This window comes from Lutra lutra, chromosome 7, assembly GCF_902655055.1.
Source record: "Lutra lutra chromosome 7, mLutLut1.2, whole genome shotgun sequence".
Lineage (NCBI taxonomy): Eukaryota > Metazoa > Chordata > Mammalia > Carnivora > Mustelidae > Lutra > Lutra lutra.
In genome coordinates, this window is record NC_062284.1 from 46251927 (window position 1) to 46270463 (window position 18537).

At 42.2% G+C, this 18537-nt stretch overlaps 2 protein-coding genes across 12 annotated transcripts in view; one reads left to right on the forward strand and one right to left on the reverse strand.

Moving 5' to 3' along the window:
* HACD3 (3-hydroxyacyl-CoA dehydratase 3) overlaps positions 1 to 10778 on the forward strand; it is a 39679-nt gene extending 28901 nt beyond the window's left edge. Inside the window, exons 7-11 of the mRNA XM_047736344.1 lie at positions 846 to 973; positions 2776 to 2888; positions 4708 to 4814; positions 5411 to 5542; positions 9167 to 10778. Coding sequence (XP_047592300.1) covers positions 846 to 973; positions 2776 to 2888; positions 4708 to 4814; positions 5411 to 5542; positions 9167 to 9243 — 557 coding nt within the window. The 3' untranslated portion in view covers positions 9244 to 10778. The remainder of the gene's footprint in view (positions 1 to 845; positions 974 to 2775; positions 2889 to 4707; positions 4815 to 5410; positions 5543 to 9166) is intronic.
* Positions 10552 to 18537, reverse strand: part of INTS14 (integrator complex subunit 14) — a 30815-nt gene continuing 22829 nt past the window's right edge. For 10 of the 11 annotated variants that reach the window (XM_047736342.1, XM_047736335.1, XM_047736334.1 and 7 more), the window contains 3 exons: positions 15939 to 16057; positions 13814 to 13879; positions 10552 to 12084 (listed from right to left, as the gene is read on the reverse strand). In XM_047736342.1, coding sequence (XP_047592298.1) covers positions 11833 to 12084; positions 13814 to 13879; positions 15939 to 16057 — 437 coding nt within the window. In that variant the 3' untranslated portion in view covers positions 10552 to 11832. The other variant, XM_047736340.1, reaches the window with a different exon arrangement.

Genomic DNA, 18537 nt, shown 5'->3' on the forward strand with positions numbered 1-18537 from the left:
ATGATTTTGAGATTTTTTTTTTTAAAGGTATTTTTTTTTTTTAAGATTTTATTTATTTATTTGTCAGAGAGAGAGAGAGAGCACAAGCAGGCAGAGTGGCAGGGAGAGGCAGAGAGAGAAGCAGGCTCCCCGCTGAGGAAGGAGCCCGATGCGGGACTCGATCCCAGGACCCTGGGATCATGACCTGAGCCGAAGGCAGCGGCTTAACCCGCTGAGCCACCCAGGCACCCTGATTTTGAGATTTTAAAAGGCTAGATTGCATTCAATGTATGTGCTATAGTTTAATTTTAAATTAAATAATGGATCTGACTTCTCACCGTGCCTGATACATAGATTTTTCAGCTTATAATAGCTTTTTTCTTGCATTTTATTATTAGTATTAGTATTTTTAAAAGATTTTATCTGACAGAGAACAAGGGAGAGAGAGCATAAGCAGGGGGAACGGGAGAGGGACAAGCAGGCTTTCCGCTGAGCAGGGAGCCTGGTGCAGGCCTCCATCCCAGGACCCTGAGATCATGGCCTGAGCTGAAAGCAGAACTTAACCAATTGAGCCACTCAGGCGCCCCTTTTCTTGCCTTTTAAAATGAGAAGGACATACATAACCACACTTGATCTTAGCCAAAAGGCCGAGAAGCGATAGGACATACATAACCAGTAGAGTTTACTATTCATGACCTCACAGGTTTGTTCCCCTCCAGCTTAGTTTGGATAGTAAATTTGAATCTGAGTGGCTGTTTATTATACTTTTCCTTAAATTCCTTCCATGCAAGTAGGTATCTAGTTTGAGAAATAATCCAGTTGGAATTCGCTTCCTGATTTACCCTTACTGTGTATTTGTCCCATAGAGTCCTTCTATGACACATTCCACACCTTGGCCGACATGATGTATTTCTGCCAGATGCTGTCAGCTGTGGAAATGATCAATGCAGCAATTGGTGTCACTAAGTCACCCGTGATGCCTTCTCTTATCCAGGTACTGAACAATTAACCTCAGATTTCAGTATTTAGTAGGTATGGCACACTTCGGTGAGAAGTTACAATGAGTAAAAATCTCTTTGCACAGAAATAGCATCATTATTTTATCTGAAAGAGGAGGAAAACTTTTAAGCCCAAGGATATTTTCCAGAGTAGACTTTTGCCATTTCAGGTCTGGTTTGTTTATAATATCTTCATGAAATCACAAAGTTATAAAAGGTTTTAAAACTAGGGAAACTTGATTCTCAAGCAGGAGCAGAAAAATTTACCCATAGTCTTCTTAGGTAGTGATGTGCTTGGTTTCCTCCCAACTTGGATAGGTGAAGGCAGTGTAATCCTAGGAGCTCTTTTCACTTTGGACTTTCTTCCGTATATGAAGGGGACTCTTTTGACTGGTGTGGGGATTCCCCCTCCCCTTGATAATGTCTATGTTGTTTCTTCATGTTTGGAAGATTGCTATCAGGAATGGGGCATCAGAGTCTTTTTTTTTTTTTTTTTTTAAAGATTTTATTTATTTATTTGACAGAGATCACAAGTAGGCAGAGAGGCAGTCAGAGAGCGAGGAAGGGAAGCAGGCTCCCTGCTGAGCAGAGAGCCCGATGCGGGGCTCGATGCGGGGCTCGATCCCAGGACCCTGGGATCATCCTGAGCTGAAGGCAGAGGCTTTAACCCACTGAGCCACCCAGGCGCCCCGGGGCATCAGAGTCTTAACTTCCTTGCCGTATTTCCTGTGTAATTATATACTATTAAATACAGACCCCACTGCTGACTCTGGAGGCAACAGATGATTTCTGGTTAGTCTCTTCTGGAGTCCTGTTTCTATAGTTCTACACCTTCCTGATATACCGGCCCTGGCATGCTGATAGCAGTTGCAGGGTAAAGGGTTTTAATCCAATAGCCTTGTTACTCCTGGGTTTTCTGTTCTTGGAGAGAAGCCGCTTTTGTTCAGAGGATAGTGAGGGACCCACTGATGTGGAATAATACTTTTTGTATGTCAAGGACTAGTGCAGATAAGCATGAGGATGGAATTTCTAGGTTACGATGGAAGGGAGGCGTTCAGTACCCTCCCATCGCACCGCTCTGAAGAGTGCCGTTCATGGAGAATGCAGTGTGAGCACAGCCCCCCGGGAGTTGGGCACGTGCCACCACGGCTGCAGCTCGGAAGCAGAATGTGGAGTAGAAACAAGTCACAGATTACTACGTTGTATTTCAGAAAGTTTAAAAACAGGCAAAGTGAAACAGTGTACTATTTAGAAATACGTACATAAGCAGGAAAACAATAAAGAGAAGCAATGGAATGGTTAACCCAAGGTAGTAGTTACTTACGGGCGCTGCCACACTGGTAATGTTCTGGTTCTTCACACAGCTTACGCAGACACAAACGTGCATTTGGCAGTACTCTTTACCCTGTGTTTGAGTGTGTGTGAGTGCTTTTGAAAATCAGCTATTTGTGATAATCTGTTTACACACATATACACAGTCTATTCAGAAAGACTGCTTGGGGTACTTCAACTTGTTCCAAAACTGGAACAGAGGCTTACACTAGCTGAGCTCAGGCTTTTTTTTTTCCCCTTAAGATTTTATTTTTTAATTTTTTAATCTCTACCCCTGGTGTGGGGCTTGAACTCATGACCCTGAGATCAAGAGTCACATGCTCCACTGACTGAGCCAGCCAGGTGCCCTTCAGTCTTTTTCTCTTTACCCTGAATTTAGTGGGGCTAAGTTTCAGGTAACACATTTATACAGTTTTTGTAGAATATATTTTTAAACTTTTTCCTCTCTTTTGGGTTCTTTTAATAGCTATGTGGAAGAAATTTCATTTTGTTTATCATCTTTGGCACCATGGAAGAAATGCAAAACAAAGCTGTGGTTTTCTTTGTGTTTTATTCATGGAGCGCAATTGAAATTTTCAGGTGGGTAGAAATGCCAGCATAGTGTATTGAATGCTTCTCCTTCCTCCGGGGCTGCTCTTTTCTGGAGGGAGTTTTATTCAGAGTCTCATTTGGTTTGAGATTAGGGTTCCATGTGTAGAGAGCTCTAGCTGCATCTTTGTGCTCTGCAAAGGTGAGGCACGTTTTTTTTAAAGCAATCCTTGGATCATAGTACCAGCCTGGGTACTGGGGAGCAGAGGGAGTTGAGAGGTGCAGAGAGGTGGAAGACCCAGCGTACCCTTCAGGATCCTGCTGTCTTGTCGGAAAGAGGACTCATCCACGTGGAAAGATTTTGAAAGGGGAAGAAACATGGGATTGAAGGGGTAGTTAGGCTGGAACTAGTGAATACCAACCTTCTAGAAGGAAAGATAGAAATAAATCTTGACTACAGGATTACTGAAGTTTGAGTCAACCTCTTATCTGATTCTGCTATTCTCAGTTGTCAATAGAAGAAATATTAAAAAAAGATCCAATTAAAGTAGAGGTACTCTTTGCCTCAAGACTATACATATTCCATTTCTTTTTTGGTTAGGTGGAGCAGGGGTTTTGCAAAATGACTCCTCAGCTCTAGGTTTGGGGATATTTTGGCAAAGTTAAGTTGAAAGGGAGAAGAGGCAGTAGCAGCCCTAGACTTGAGGTAATTTTTTAAATTAACACAATACATTATTTCCTTCAGGGGTACAGGTCTGTGGTTCATCAGTCTTACACAATTCACAGCACTCACCATAGCACATACCCTCTCCACTGTACATCATCCAGCCACCCCATTCCTCCCCCCCATCCCCCAGCAACCCTCAGTTTGTTTCCTGAGATTAAGAGTCTTACGGTTTGTCTCCCTCTCTGAATTCGTCTTGTTCCTAGATTGTGTCTTAACTGTGGTCTGAATTCTGTAGTATCCCTTATACCCTCTAATCTACTAATACAAAGGTGAAAGAGATTTTAAGTACTTAATATTAACTCTGGGAAGAAAATTGTTTTTTTTTTATTACCGCTTTTTAAATAGCGTGTGTCCAATTCTAGATGAGGGGTCTTTTGTATAATTTTGAAATTGTTTTTTTTTTTTTAAGATTTTATTTATTTGACAGAGAGAGAGAGAGAGAGAGAGATCACAAGAAGGCAGACAGAGAGAGAGGCAGAAGCAGGCTCCCTGCGGAGCAGAGAGCCTGGTGCGGGGCTCGATCCCAGGACTGAGATCATGACCTGAGCCCAAGGCAGAGGCTTAACCCTCTGAGCCACCCAGGCACCCTGAAATTGTTTTTTTTGAGAGAGAGAGAGCAAGCGAGCAGGGGAAAGGGAGAGGGAGAGAGAATCTTAAGCAGGCTTCATGCCCAGCATGGAGCCCAATGTGGGGCTTGATCCCATGACCCTGAGATCAGGACCTGAACTGAAATCAAGAGTCAGACACTTAACCAACTGAGTCACGCAGGCCCGTTTACTTTGATAACAATCATATATCCAGAGATAAATTGTCAAGGTGAGTCTGTCATCCTTCCCTACTTAGAACATAGATCAGATCTAGTAATAAAGGCAAAGAGCTTTTGAGCATTCATTCTATATGCTGAACTATTCCAAAGAGGGTTCTTATAGGACCTAAACTTAGTCTATCGTCAGAGAGTTCACATCCATTGAAAATTGGGGGAAGAGTGTGATGGGACTTTGTGGGTAGATAACCCAGGATTAGAATTCTGTTCTGAAGAAGCCATGTGTGGCTAAGTGTGAAATTATTCTCCTTGAATGACCTTGTAGGGTTGCACTCAGGACCTGAAGTGCTTTTCACATCCGAATTTCTTATTTTCAATAGGTACCCCTTCTACATGCTTTCCTGCATTGACATGGATTGGAAGGTGCTCACGTGGCTTCGTTACACTGTGTGGATTCCCTTGTATCCTCTGGGATGTTTGGCAGAAGGTACTTTCAAGAACCCTAGGTTTTATAAGCTTAATTCCAAAGGATAGCTAAGCTGATAGGCCTAAAGCTTTCTTCCTTCCTCTGCCAGCCTTAGTCTGACATACAGGTGTTAGACTTTTTAAGAATTTCTTTCTAGTGGCTTCCTTCCATGATACTCCTGGTACCCAGACTATTCCAGGGAAATAGCTTGTTTTTATAAGGTTTGGAAGCTGGGCGTTCATGTATCGCATGCTTCCTATTTATATGGTGTTTAGAATTTTCCAAAGCAGGTTCCTATCAATGATTTCATTTTATTCTTACAGACACCTAGTGAGTGAGTCAGGTAGGGGTTTTTCTCTCCATTTTATAGAATAGAAAACTAAAGCTCAGTGCTGTCAAAAGTAGTGTTTCTTATTCATCTCGTTGTCAGCTTAGAGGCTCATCGCTTATGAAAACTAGGGGGAGAAACGGAATAGGCATGAGCCAGCCCCTCTGTACTATCGGGAAGGAAGGATTTTCGGCACACCCAGAACTGACACTCTGGAGGGTAGAAGCTTCTCTCACTAGAGGGCACTGTATTTCATTTGCTTCTGACAGGTTCGTGTTTCTCCTTTCAGCTGTCTCAGTGATCCAGTCCATTCCAGTATTCAACGAAACAGGAAGATTCAGCTTCACATTGCCATATCCAGTGAAAATCAAAGTTAGATTTTCCTTTTTTCTTCAGATTTATCTTATCTTATTATTTTTAGGTAAGTACTGGCTCTGTAAGACTTTTTCCGGTCACTTGTTAGAGGGCAAAGTTAAATGATACAAAGTTTTCGAAGCCTTTGTTAGGGTTTTTATTTCCGGAAGAGGAACACAGAGTTAGAGAAACATAATTTTTTACAACAGACCCCCCCCAAAGATACATATACAAATGCTATATGTAGTTCTTCTAAATCGCCAGCGACTGAGGGATCTTGGTTGTGCTCTTGGTCACTGGGAATTCACCATATTTCATGTTTAAAACAATGTAAGCAGCTTTTCTTTGTTTTTTTTTTTTTTTTTAAGATTTTTATTTATTCATGGACAGAGAGAGATCACAAGTAGGCAGAGAAGCAGGCAGAGAGAGAGAGAGAGAGAGGGGGAAGCAGGCTCCCTGCTGAGCAGAGAGCCCAATGCGGGACTTGATCCCAGGACCCTGAGATCATGACCCGAGCTGAAGGCAGAGGCTTAACCCACTGAGCCACCCAGGCATCCCTAGAAGAAGCTCTTTTAAAGTAGAATAAGAAAAAAGAAAGGTAGAATAAGAAGTACATTTTAATTTCACTAGTTTCAGTGACATATTCCTTATCCAAAGTTTATAGAGGTGATAATACCGCTGACAGTAAGGAAGGAAGAAGGCAGTCAAGGTCTCTGAGCAGCCAAGAAAGGTCATAAAGCTTCAAACAATAGGAAAGCACCGTCCCCCCACTCCGGCCCCACTCCTCATGTAAAAACAGCTTATATATTAATTTACTTTTATATAAAATCAGTTGCCTTAATTCATAAAAACTAAGAACTGAAAGAAGTAAACCTAATTATTCCAAGTATGAGAGATTTAAAAGCTTCCTAATCATAAGGACTGTTTACTTTAGATAAAGTTCCAATGTATTTTTTTTTTTTTTTAAAGATTTTGTCAGGGAGGGAGGGAGTACAAGCAGGGGGAGTGTCCGGCAGAGGGAGACTCAGGCTCCCCGCTGAGCAGAGCTCCGATGTGAGGCTCCATTCCAGGACCCTGAGATCATGAGCTGAGCCGAAGGCAGATGCTTAACCAAGTGAGCCACCCAGGTGCCCCAGTTCTAATGCATTTTAATATAATTTACATATTCTCTTGTTTTAGTTTACAAAAAAATTTTTTTTTTTTTAAAGATTTTATTTTTATTTGACAGAGAGAGATCACAAGTAGGCAGAGAGGCAGGCAGACAGAGAGGAAGGGAAGCAGGCTCCCTGCTGAGCAGAGAGCCCGATGCGGGGCTCGATGCAGGGCTCGATCCCAGGACCCCAGGATCATGACCCGAGCCGAAGGCAAAGGCTTAACCCACTGAGCCACCCAGGCGCCCCTAGTTTACAAAAATCTTAAGGTGGCCCTAAGTATGGCTGTGTGGTCTTGTAGCAACAAGATTTGACAACAGATAGCCTATTAATTATCTATTGCTGTGTAACCAATTACCTCAAAACTTAGTAGCTTAAGACAACAAATGTTTATTATCTCAAGTAGCTTCTGAGGGTCAGAAGGCAGCCTAACTGAGTGGCTCTGAGTCCCTCCTGAGGTTTCAGTCCGGCTGTCAGTCTGGCGGGGGGGGGGGGGGTGCCATTTATGCACTTGACGAGGGCTAGAGGATCTGTCTGCTCCAAGCTCACTCATGTAACTGTGAACAGGAAGCTTCAGTTTCTTGCCACAGTATTTCTCCATGTGGCTGCTCAGGAACACAGCTTCCCCCAAGGCAAGTGGTTTGAGAGCCAGAAGCTACACTTCTTTTGCCTTCAAAAAGTGGATCTATAGGAGTGCCTGGGTGGCTCAGTTAGTTCAGTGTCTGTCTTCAGCTCAGGTCATAGGCCCAGGGATCCTGGAATCAAGTTCCACATCAGGCTTCTTGCTCAGCGGAAAGTCTGCTTCTCCCTTGCCTGATGCTCCCCCTACTTGTGCTCTTTCTCTCTCTTGACAAATAAAATCTTTGAAAAAAGCATCTATTTTTTAAAGAAATATGACATATAACATTGTATAAATTTAAGGTGTACACCATGTTGATATGATTCACTTATATACTGTAATATGATTACCACTGTAGACAGGACTCGTACCTGTATCATGTCTGCACTGCTTTTTGTCACCTGTAATCTCAGAGGTGACATACCACCACTTTTGCTGTATTCTGTTGGTTACACAGACCAACCTGTTATAGTATGGGAGGGAATACACAAGGGCATGAGATACCAAGAGGTAGGATCATTGGGGACCATCTGGGAGGCTAGCTACCCCAGTGAGAGGAAGACCACAAAAAGTAAATCCAAGAAGCTAGAAAGCTTGGTTCATTTAGCATTGGGGGACAAGAGCCCTGCACCCTTAGGAGCCCCTCAGGGAACCAGCACATGGCAGAAACACAAATATTATACATTATGGGTATAGAGGATTTGCCCGAAGTTATTTTTTGGTCAAAGGTTAAATTTTATTCAGTTTCTCCTTTTCTATTTCAGAAAGGGTATAATTTATTTCAGAAAGATTTCTAACCAAAATATGTGAAAATGTTTGGCCCTTGAAGGGAGTATGCTTCAGTTTGGAAAATGGACTCATTATAAGAGTTCTTTACTTCTATTACTGGATAAATCTACTGTTCCTGTAGCCAGGCTCCCTGAGGTGTGCATATTGAATGTGTTGAGAGAGGACTAAGTATTGGAAAGACACTTAAAATATCTTACCCGAAAAGCTGGAAGGGTAGAAGCATTTTAATGTGCATTAACCCTACCAGCTTTGCTTTGTGTTATGTTGTCGTACACTCCAATTGACAAGGTTTTATACTCCTGTCTAGTTTGCCCACAATGTAGTTAGTTGTTCTTATTCTTTAGAAATAGATATTAAATTTATGTAATTTAGAAGGAGTTTTACACCCAGTTACGTTTGCATATAGATCAGAATACTTCTGTAAACATACATTCTCCCATATTAAGTCTGTAAAATTGGTGTTTTTAACCTTCTTGTACAATGAGGAAACTGAGTGAGGCTAAGCCACAGAACTTGTTAGTGGTCAAGCAGGATTGGAAGATTTTTCTGACACTGAAATCCTGCATTTTCTAATTTACTTCCCAGAAAAGTGTTTCATACCTTTTAGACTATTGCTTAATGCATGTTACTGTATAGCCTTGAATTAAAAAGTGTGGGTTGTTCTTATACTTCAGATTTATGGATTTCATTTTATGTAAATCTTACCTTGAAAGAATGAAGGAAAACTGAACTCTAATTAATGAAATGTTTAGGGGTGAAGTATATGGATTCCTGCAACTTAGTGAAGTACATCAAAAATCAGATGGGAATGAGCAGGTGACAAAGTGAATATAAGATAAAGTTTAAGTTTAGATCTAAGTGTTGGTTCACTGAACAATATTTTACTTTTTATATGTTTGAAAATTTTCGTATTAGAATATGGAGAAAATAAAACAGTAAACCCACTGGGAAAAAAGAGTGGCCTCTAATGCACTGATGAGAACTTGGCCAGACTTGTAATTCCCGAGCACCCTGCATTAAGCACCGTGCCGTGGGATAGGACAAGCAGCCATCTAGAAATTGTCCCTGTCCCAAGAGCTTCTGGTTATAAAGAGACAGATTCCATTTTCTCATTGGCTTTGTTCTTTTTCAGGGTTGTACATAAATTTCCGTCACCTTTATAAACAGCGCAGGCGGCGTTACGGACAAAAAAAGAAAAAGGTCCACTAAAAGGATCTTGATGACTTCTTGCCAGTTTGAGCCTAATCTATAATTCTTACAGTTTTACCTTCTTGTACTGATGTAAAAGTTTTTTTTAAAGTTAAATGATTAAATTCTCAGTGAGGCTATATTCCCTTCCCCCCAGTAACATTCCTGAATTTACCGTATTATCTTAGTGTAGTACTTGCATGACATGGATTCCCGGTATCTGAGGACAGGTTTGTTCTTGTATATTCCACTAATGACAGCAAGAGACAGCCCTACTCCCAAGCACTCCTTGTCCAGTCGCTTTCACATGGGCCAGAGGTCCTGTTTCAGTGCCCTAACCCTGCCAGATACTGGTCATACTTACAGCTGGCCTTTGTTCATTTCAGCTGTTGCTTGGAGGGTTTAAAAAAAAAAGAAAAAAAAGGAAAAGGCACTGTTCAGGCAGGACCTTATACATTCTATCCCTGAGGGGTGGCACTGATAAAATATTTGAGTCTGAGAGAACACATTACTCCTGAGCATCTTTTGGCTTCTACCACCACCTGTCATGACAGTGCTTACCTGTGTGCACACCGAGGAGGCACAGAATGATCTGGGAGAAACCAGGCAGAACCTTGGAACACCATGATCACTTATTTCATTCCTAGCTAAATCAGAATGATCTTCAACACTAGAGAAGGATGAAACGTTAGTTTAGAAAACGGTGAGATTATAAGCGTTCCAAACCCAAATGGCTACAGGTGTCAGAAGGGTCAAACCGTTAGTGAGACAGCTGCTGGCAGGGCGGCCTGTGGCAAACAGGAAGCAGAAGAAATGTGCAGGCAGACCAGTCCTAGCCTGTGCACATACATAAAATGACTCTCTTCCTTCTTCTGTGCTGGCCAAGTCCATTTCTTTGTAAACCTGTCAGAGTGGCTGGTGTAACTGACCTCAGAAATGCCTGCCTTTGTTCTCTTGTTTCACTGGTCAGCTCTTGGAGAGCGAAAACAGTGGGAATTTTGGCTAGAGAATCTTGAAAAAGCTTCCTGGCTGGAAACCCACCCACAGAGGAAGTGAGAAAAGTGGAGACATTGTAAAGTTTGGCCATTGTCAAAAATATTGTTTCCTCTAAAACATTCCAGGTTCACCAAGTAAAATATATGTTAGAAGTAATGCTTGTACAAAAGAATTTAAGAACATGGTAGCTCTTTCTGTTCGGCCATTCCTATTGTTCTTGGGTGAGAGGGGACTCCATAAGTTACACTGTTTCTCTGAGCCGGATATGGAAACTTGGTTTGACCTAAAGACATCAGATTAGCATAGGCTGGCTGATTTTTTTTTTTTTTTTAATAAGTTCATTGCACTGAAGGGTATTTTGCATGTTTGTAACTTCTGTCAACACTTGTTTGTGTTAACTTCTGTTCTTTCACCTGACTTTATTTGGACAGATCAGCTTTGCAGTATATGCTGCATCTCTGTGGCAGAATCTGTATTCTTAGTGATTGTTATAAACTATTGCTATCTGAGAAAGCAAAACATTGTGTATTTCTATTAAACATTTACAGTCAAAATCCTAACAACTTGTGCTTAAAGATCATTTAGTCTGATGGGTTTTCAGGTTGCTAATGATAAAGTCCTTTGTTCAGACAAAATATTATACTGCACTGCATGGTGAAATGTTAAATTCAGCGTGTGAAAATGATTGCTTGGGGTGAAGCCTACAGGAGGGTTAACCTCCGGAGTCCACAGAGCAATCTGAAAAGCACTGATGGCAGAAAGCTTGGAGAAGTTACCTGACTTGGCTAAGGTCCTGAAGCTAGTGAATGAATTGATACCGTACTGAAGAGAGAACAGTCAAATCCACCGGGGTGGAACCTGGCTGAGGCAGAGACCTAACCAGTGTCAGAAATAAGTCCATATGGAACCCAAGAATTCTCAGGACTTATGAAATCTGTGCCACTTAGGAAGTTGAAATTACATCCAGGTAATAGGACAGACCAAAAGTCAAAGACCCATTAGTTTCCCAATGAATCCATTTTCTAGAAAATCAAGTATTTTATTTTCATTAAAAAACAAAACCAAAACCTGAAGAAGTAGGAATCATTTTATACATTTATAGCTGCTGTTTAAGTCTATATCTCAAGACATACTACACCAAAGGGTTACCATCAAGTTTTTGCCCAAGTTCTAAGGACAGTTCTGACACTTAATGGTGTTGGACTCACATTTAGCAAATCCCAGACAGTCTGGGCTGGGCTGCTCATTGCAAGGACAGAAGCTGGAAAATGTCCTTAAGGTTGGGAGAGGAGAGGAGGTACCTTTAGGAAGCCCGAGAACCCCCGCTGATTAGGAGGAAGTGGGGAGAGCTCTGTATTCATCAGTCCTTTAAGTTACTCAGAAGGTGTGCCCACTGTGGGAGCAACAATGGTTTTTTGGGGCTTAAAGACTCAGCTCCAGAAAACCAAGGTCAAAGCCCAAGCAGCACAGCCCAGCAAGTGGTGCTTCCGAGGCAACCTCAGGGAAGTCTTGGCCGGGGGGGGGCTCTTGCAGAGGTGAACAAACTGGAAAGTTTTTACCCTAAATCCTTTTCACCTGTCATGAAAGAAAGCAGGAAGGCTCCCAAAGTCAGTTTCACATTCTTTCAGTGCTGCTCCCGGAGAAGTCTGTATGCAAAGGCGTGATGTTGTGCTCATAGCCGGCATACTCAGAGGTGCCGGTGCTGGCTAGCTTGAGCTGCTGGGCAGCGTGGGTCAGCTGGAAGGCGGCGTCCGGGTGTGCTGTGTCGGGCAGCAGCGTGCACTCCCTTTCCAGCATGTCAGCCACCCCTTTGAGCAGGTCCAGGAAACCAAATGCCAGGGCAGCCTTTCGTAAACGGTTTAGCTCCTGAAACAAGATAAAAAACAAAAAAAACCCACCAGTGTTCCTGAAATGTACTTTTCTTGTCACATACTTTCTAAATGCTCAACTTAGAATACATTTTTCTTGATCCCTGAACTTGTGAGCATTTTTTACAGGAGAACAAATGCTTGTGCAGAGATGCCAGTAACAAGAGACTGTGAGGACATGCCAAGAGGGTTCCTCTTGGCGATCAGACTGGCCGACTGAAACAGGTGGTCATCACCACAGTGGGTGAGCGCTTACACCAAACATGGTGAGACACTTCCCACACATCATTTCATTCACTCCTAACTGTCAGGAGGATGACTTTTCCCGTTACTCAGGCATGGCGGAGGCTAGCCCCAAACCTCAGAGGACTCTGAACCCTCTGCTGCCTCTTCTCTGGCTGGGCCTCAGACTGAAGAACAGTGAACATGTTTGGAGGAGGCTCTGGAGGATTCAAGAAGTCTGACCTGAAAGACTGCCACCCAAAGAAGGGTTGGGTAGTGGATGGAAGCAGAGAAATACAAAGAGCCCCGTCAACCACTTAGCAGTGCAACTAGGCCACTTGTGTAGCCTCTCTGAGGCTCAGTTGTCTCATCTGTAGAGTGAGGAGGACCTCTTCCATGCCTGCTGCGGGGGCTCACGCAGTTGCCTGGCAGAGGCCCTTTCACATCTGATATGTGGGACTCCGTAAAGCCAGAAAAGAGAAGTGGGCTTTCTGACAATCTCTCTACTATCATCTGTTAACAAGGGGGAAAGTTCAGAAGAAGGCCAAAGTACAAGTGTGCCTTCTTGAATAGACAGCTGACGACTGTAGGGGATAAAGGGACTATAGCCAAGGGTGGGGGTCATCAAGGGCCTGTGTGAACTATGGGCTTCACGGGGAGGGAGGGCATGGCTGGCTGAGCAGCTCTCTGAACTCTGATTAAGGTTGCTCTTGCTTGAGTTCACCAGCTTGCCACATAATTAGGTTTGAAGACAACAGTGACATAAAAGTAATGAGATAACACCCAGACAAAGTAGCCCCGTCTGTTCTCCGGTAGACATGCTAGCCTGGGGTAGGCTATGTGCACCATAAAATATTAGTAGCTGGGCTACAACTGACAACACAGCGTGCCTCACACTGCCACTTAATTTAATTTCAGCAAACACCAGATGGAAAGGCAAGAAACAAGGTGTTTACTTAAATGAACCCCCAACTCTACCCACTGGTTATAAATTTATTCCCTCCACCAATAGCTCTGGATTAGCTAGGCAGGATTCTGGAGGGCCATCCTTTTGTAATTCATATAAATACAATTTTAGTAGTCATTCCTGGAAGCAGCTTCTCTGGTAACGTAAGAATGTTTTGTGAGATCATCATCCCAGGAAGTCACCCTGGTTGTCCAGGGTTAGACTGGATACTCATATGACAGTGGTAAGGCGAGTTCAGGGCTTTGACTCACAGATTCTTTTGACTCCTTTCCTCAGCCATTCACAGCAGCATCAAGACAGAGGAGCCCTTGTGCACAGAATCAGGCCACTTAAACACTTCCAATTCTTGGATTTTTAGGGCAGCAGTAGACCTATCATTTCTATGGACTTTACAATGAAAACACTGAGGCACAAACCAAACATTTCTCATGTCTGTCCATGTTCACTCTTTTACCCCATACTCTAACTGCTGTGAACCACTTATTTTTGGTACACATCCCAGGGCCCCCCTCTCCCACTGTAATTCTGACAGTCTCACCTTATAGAATGTCTGTGTTTTTTCAGGTAGTTTCCTTGCATTTCTTAAAATCTTCTGTACATCTGTCTGTCAAGGGTAAAAAGATTTCAGCATTAGGGTTCTGTGGTAAAAGGGGAAAGAATACAAAAGGATGGCACTAGATGTTTAGAGGAAAGAAATTGGGAACAGAGGTGCAGTGTCAAGATGAGGATCCCTCTGAGTCAATGTCACTGTTCTTTACATTAGTAAAGCACCTCCCTCCTTCAAAATGTTTGATGATAATAAATCCCTTAGTGACAGAAATGAACTTGTCTCACAAAAAATACACCCAATAAACCTATACATCTATGGCCAGCTGCTTTCTGGCCAGGGTGCAAAGACCATTCAATGGGGGAAGGAACGGGCTCTTGGACAAATGGTGCCAGGACAGCTGGCTATCCACATGCAAAGAACAAAACTGGATTCTTACTTCACACCATATAAAGCAAACAAAAAAACCAACTCAAAATGGTTCAGAGACCTAACTGCAAGAGCTAAAACTACAAAACTCTTTGGAAGAAAACATGGGCATAAGTCTTCATGACCTTGGACTGGTCATGATTTCTTAATTATGACAACAGCAGCATAGCAACAAAAGAAAAAAAAATTGACAAATGTTCTTAGCTGTATTATTCACAATAGCCAAAAGGTGGAAACAATCCAAATGTTCATCAACTGAATGAAATCCAAAGGAAGGAAGTACTGATCTATGTTACAACATGGCCAAATGATGAAACATTATGCTAAGTGAAGGAAGCCAAACACAAAAAGTCACATGTTACATGCTGCTATTTATATGAAATATCTAGAATAGGATGAATCCAGAGTCCGAAAGCAGATTAGTGGTGACCAAGGACTTGGGGAAGTCAGGAATGTAGAGTGACTTGCTTAACAGGTACAGGGTTTCCTCTTGGGGTGAGGAAAATGTTCTAGAACTACATAGTGATGATGGTTGTATAATATTATGATTGTACTAAATGCCACTGAATTTAAAATGGCTGAAATGGGGACTTTGATGTTATGTGTTTTTCACAATTAAAAAAATAGACATCCAGAACAAAACAAAATTTAAAAAGTCATTTGAGAAAAATTCAGCTTTCCTTCTGACAGGGAAGTACTGGGGTCAGGGATAGCAGGAGAGAACCTGATTTTCCAACAAAACCCCTCTCCCACAGCCACGACAGGGTGTGTCCAGTCTCTATGCAAAGAAGAAACCGTGCCATCGACAGAAGCTATTTCCCTTGTCAGGTGGCCTAAGTAAGTCAGTAAGTCAGTGGAGGGAGAAATATCACTGAGCTTGCCTGAAAGCAGCATACCTCGAGAATAGTGTAATCTTAGCTTTCCATAAAAGTGTTGTGGAATTAAGGTGTACTGCCATTGCTTGGGTTCTACTGTGGGGACAGAAAAATAACCCCATGAAGATTTTTATATCCTTCTCAAAAAACTGTTGTCAGGGACGCCTGGGTGGCTCAGTTGGTTAAGCGGCTGCCTTCGGCTCAGGTCATGATCCCAGCGTCCTGGGATCGAGTCCCACATTGGGCTCCTTGCTCGGCAGGGAACCTGCTCCTCCCTCTGCCTCTGCCTGCCTCTCAGCCTACTTGTGATCTCTCTCTCTGACAAATAAATAAATATTAAAAAAAAAAAAACTGTTGTCAAAGATAAAACCCATTCTGTCAATGCCTCACCATGTCAAAAATTTTACACTGAAATTCAATGCCAGGAAAGTATGTCTCTCTAGAACTGGCATGCTTCCTTCTGTCAGACAAGAAAGGTTATACATAACCCTACATGTTGCTCTTCTGACCTTGATAGCAGAAAGCTCAGAGCCAAATTGCTCAAATATAATCATTTCGCCTTGAGTTCCCGGTGCAACTGTCTCCCCTCTTCCTCTAGGTTTTGTACTGCTCTAAATTTTGTAAGAAGTGATTTTGCTGCATACGTGTTTTACTGTAGGCCATCTCAAATCCTTTTTGGAAATAATGACAAACATTAGAAGTAAGTGAATTACTAAGTATCAAAGGAAAGGAAAATCAAATCAGATGTCTAATTGCCTGCCAGAATCCCTCCCCTTGTCCCCAGCAGAAAGCAACTTGAATGGTAATGTTACCTGCAGGCCACTGGGTTTGATCCAGACGGTCACATTCTGAGCATAACTGCGTTTGTTTTTGGGCTGCAGGGGAAATGGGCTCTTATTGTCATCCTCTCCATAAGGGTTTTCTTTAGCATCTTAAAAGGAAAACACATTCTTGAAATGACATCTGGCAAAACATAATCAATTACATTTCCAATTAGGCTAGACGCTCTCTTGAATCATTCAATCTTCTTCATCCTGTTACTTCCCTAATTAAGAAAATCCATTCACTTCCCTCAGGTTAGGGAACCAGTTCCCAAACAATGCCACTGATGTAGGAGACTAAACAATCAACTGAGGCCCAAGTAGGTCAAAAACCAAAAATAAAAACAAACCCAGCATAATGTTTTTAAAGAGATAACTTCACTTATTTGCTTTATCAATTGAGATCAAAGAGAATAAAACTAATACATGCAACCATTCTAAAGTACATATTTAAAGACTATCTAAACACACATAATACAATTCTTTATAGTCTGGCCCAGTGCTCTCCAAGAGAATTTTCTACAATGATCGAATGGTAGCCACTGGCCCATGCAGCTACTGAACAATGACTTGTGGCTAGAGCGACTGAGGAACTGAATTTTAAATTTTACTTATTTCAATTTAAATGGCCTCAGGTATCTAGTGTCTACTGGACTGGACATCATAGGTCTAAGCACTGAGAAAATTCCAGAGGAAAATTATAGGTAGCCACATTAAGGAAAAGGGCAAGAGAAGAAATACTTTTTGGTGAAATATACTCTATGTCGTCATGGCTTATTAGTTATTGCTTTCAAAGATTTAAAGCCCAGTTTTTTAGCCATGTGAATAAATAAGGGTTTCTGTTTTTCTACCTGCTTCCCAAGCCAATGAAACTTTGCCACAAACTCACAAGCCCACTTATATCTACTGGCTCATTTTATCCTGATTACTACCACTTTCTGGGGTAGACAGAGCTGGGATCATTTCCCCACCAAGTTCAGGGAGCTTATATCCCTTGTCCAAATGTTCGTATTTCCAACTGGAATGAACCCAGTTTCTCTGAGCCAGAAGCTCTCTAACCCCAATTTGGTAATTTAAATGTTTTATACTGGCCCCACACTATGTGTCAGTGCCCCCGACCCAATCCCTCCAAAAAGTATCAGCCCAGCTTTCCAGGCATATTTCCACAAGTACTTGCATATATATAAGACCTTTAGCCAGGTCAGGATCCCAGCAGTCTTTTTCCATCTAGCACATTTATTTCTAACTTGCCTGCCACTACTTCGGTTATTTCCCCTGACTGGAGTGCTCCCCTTCCCTCATCCATTTATTCCCTTACTCACTAGCTATACTAAGTCCCCACTATGAAGCAAGCACTCTGCTAGGAAGTGTGGCTGGAGAAGATTTTTTTCTAGACTCAAGGAACTTACAGAATAAAGAATATTTATTAAGTTCCAAACATGTTAAATATATACCTTCTTTCCTTACAGCAACCCTAGAGGGGGAAATATTATTGGTCCCATGAAAGATGAGGGAACTGAGGCTCAAAGAGGTTGAATCTTCACAGGCTTCACAGTTACTCAGTTGGGCCTGCTTGCAAAGGCAACACTTTTTCTACCACTCAACCTCATGGTTCCTCACATATCCAAACTTACTTATATTCCAGGTCCAGATCTTATCCCACCTTCTCCACGAAGTTGTCCCAAGTATTCCTGGCACACAGCACTTTCTCTAGACCCTTTTCTACTGTAGCACTCAGTATCAGTATCAAACACTGCAATATCTAACCACAGTCTATCTTGTATGGTCTCTATCTGTTTGAAGCCTATATGTGGTGACTGGTTTGACAGACAAAAAATACTGCATCTATGAAAAAAGAACAGGGAACTCTTAGACATAAGAAATATGGCAGCAGAAATTAAAAGAAAAAAAAAAAACCCAGCTGCAAGATAAAGCTCAAGATACCTTAGAGAAATTAGAAAACAATGGAAAAATGGGTGGAAGGTAAGAAAATTATACAAAAATCATCAACAGATGTTCTAGAAAAGGGAGAAGGGAGGATACAGAGAGGGGGAAATCAAATACATGATTCATGTTCCCAGGACTAAAGAACGGACTTGCCAGATGGAAGGGCCCACTGAATGCCCAGCACAATGAATGAAGAAACCAACAAGTAAGGACATGATTCTGAAAACCCAGAACACAAGGGATACAAAGAAGCGCCTCCAGTAGTGCAGAGGAAATAGAGATCTGGGTCAAAGCCCTGACAGCATTTCACTAGACTCTCAGGAGCAACATAGGAAGCCAGAAAAGAAAAATGGAGCTTGCATCAAAACTCTAAGGTAAAGTCATTCCCAACCAGCACTCAATATCCAACAGAATCAACAAATGAGTGTAAGGGATGAAACATAGACATTTCCAAAGATGCAAGATTTCAAACGTCTACTTCCCATGTAGCCTTTTCTTAGGAGGAGTCACGAAACAGGGGAGCCACAGGAGAGATAGGCAGGGAAGGCTGACAGCTACCCAGCAGGCACAGAGAACAAATAGTCCACTTATGAAACAAATGGAAGGGAAAGGATTCTAAGGGGGAAAAAGAGAAAACGGACAA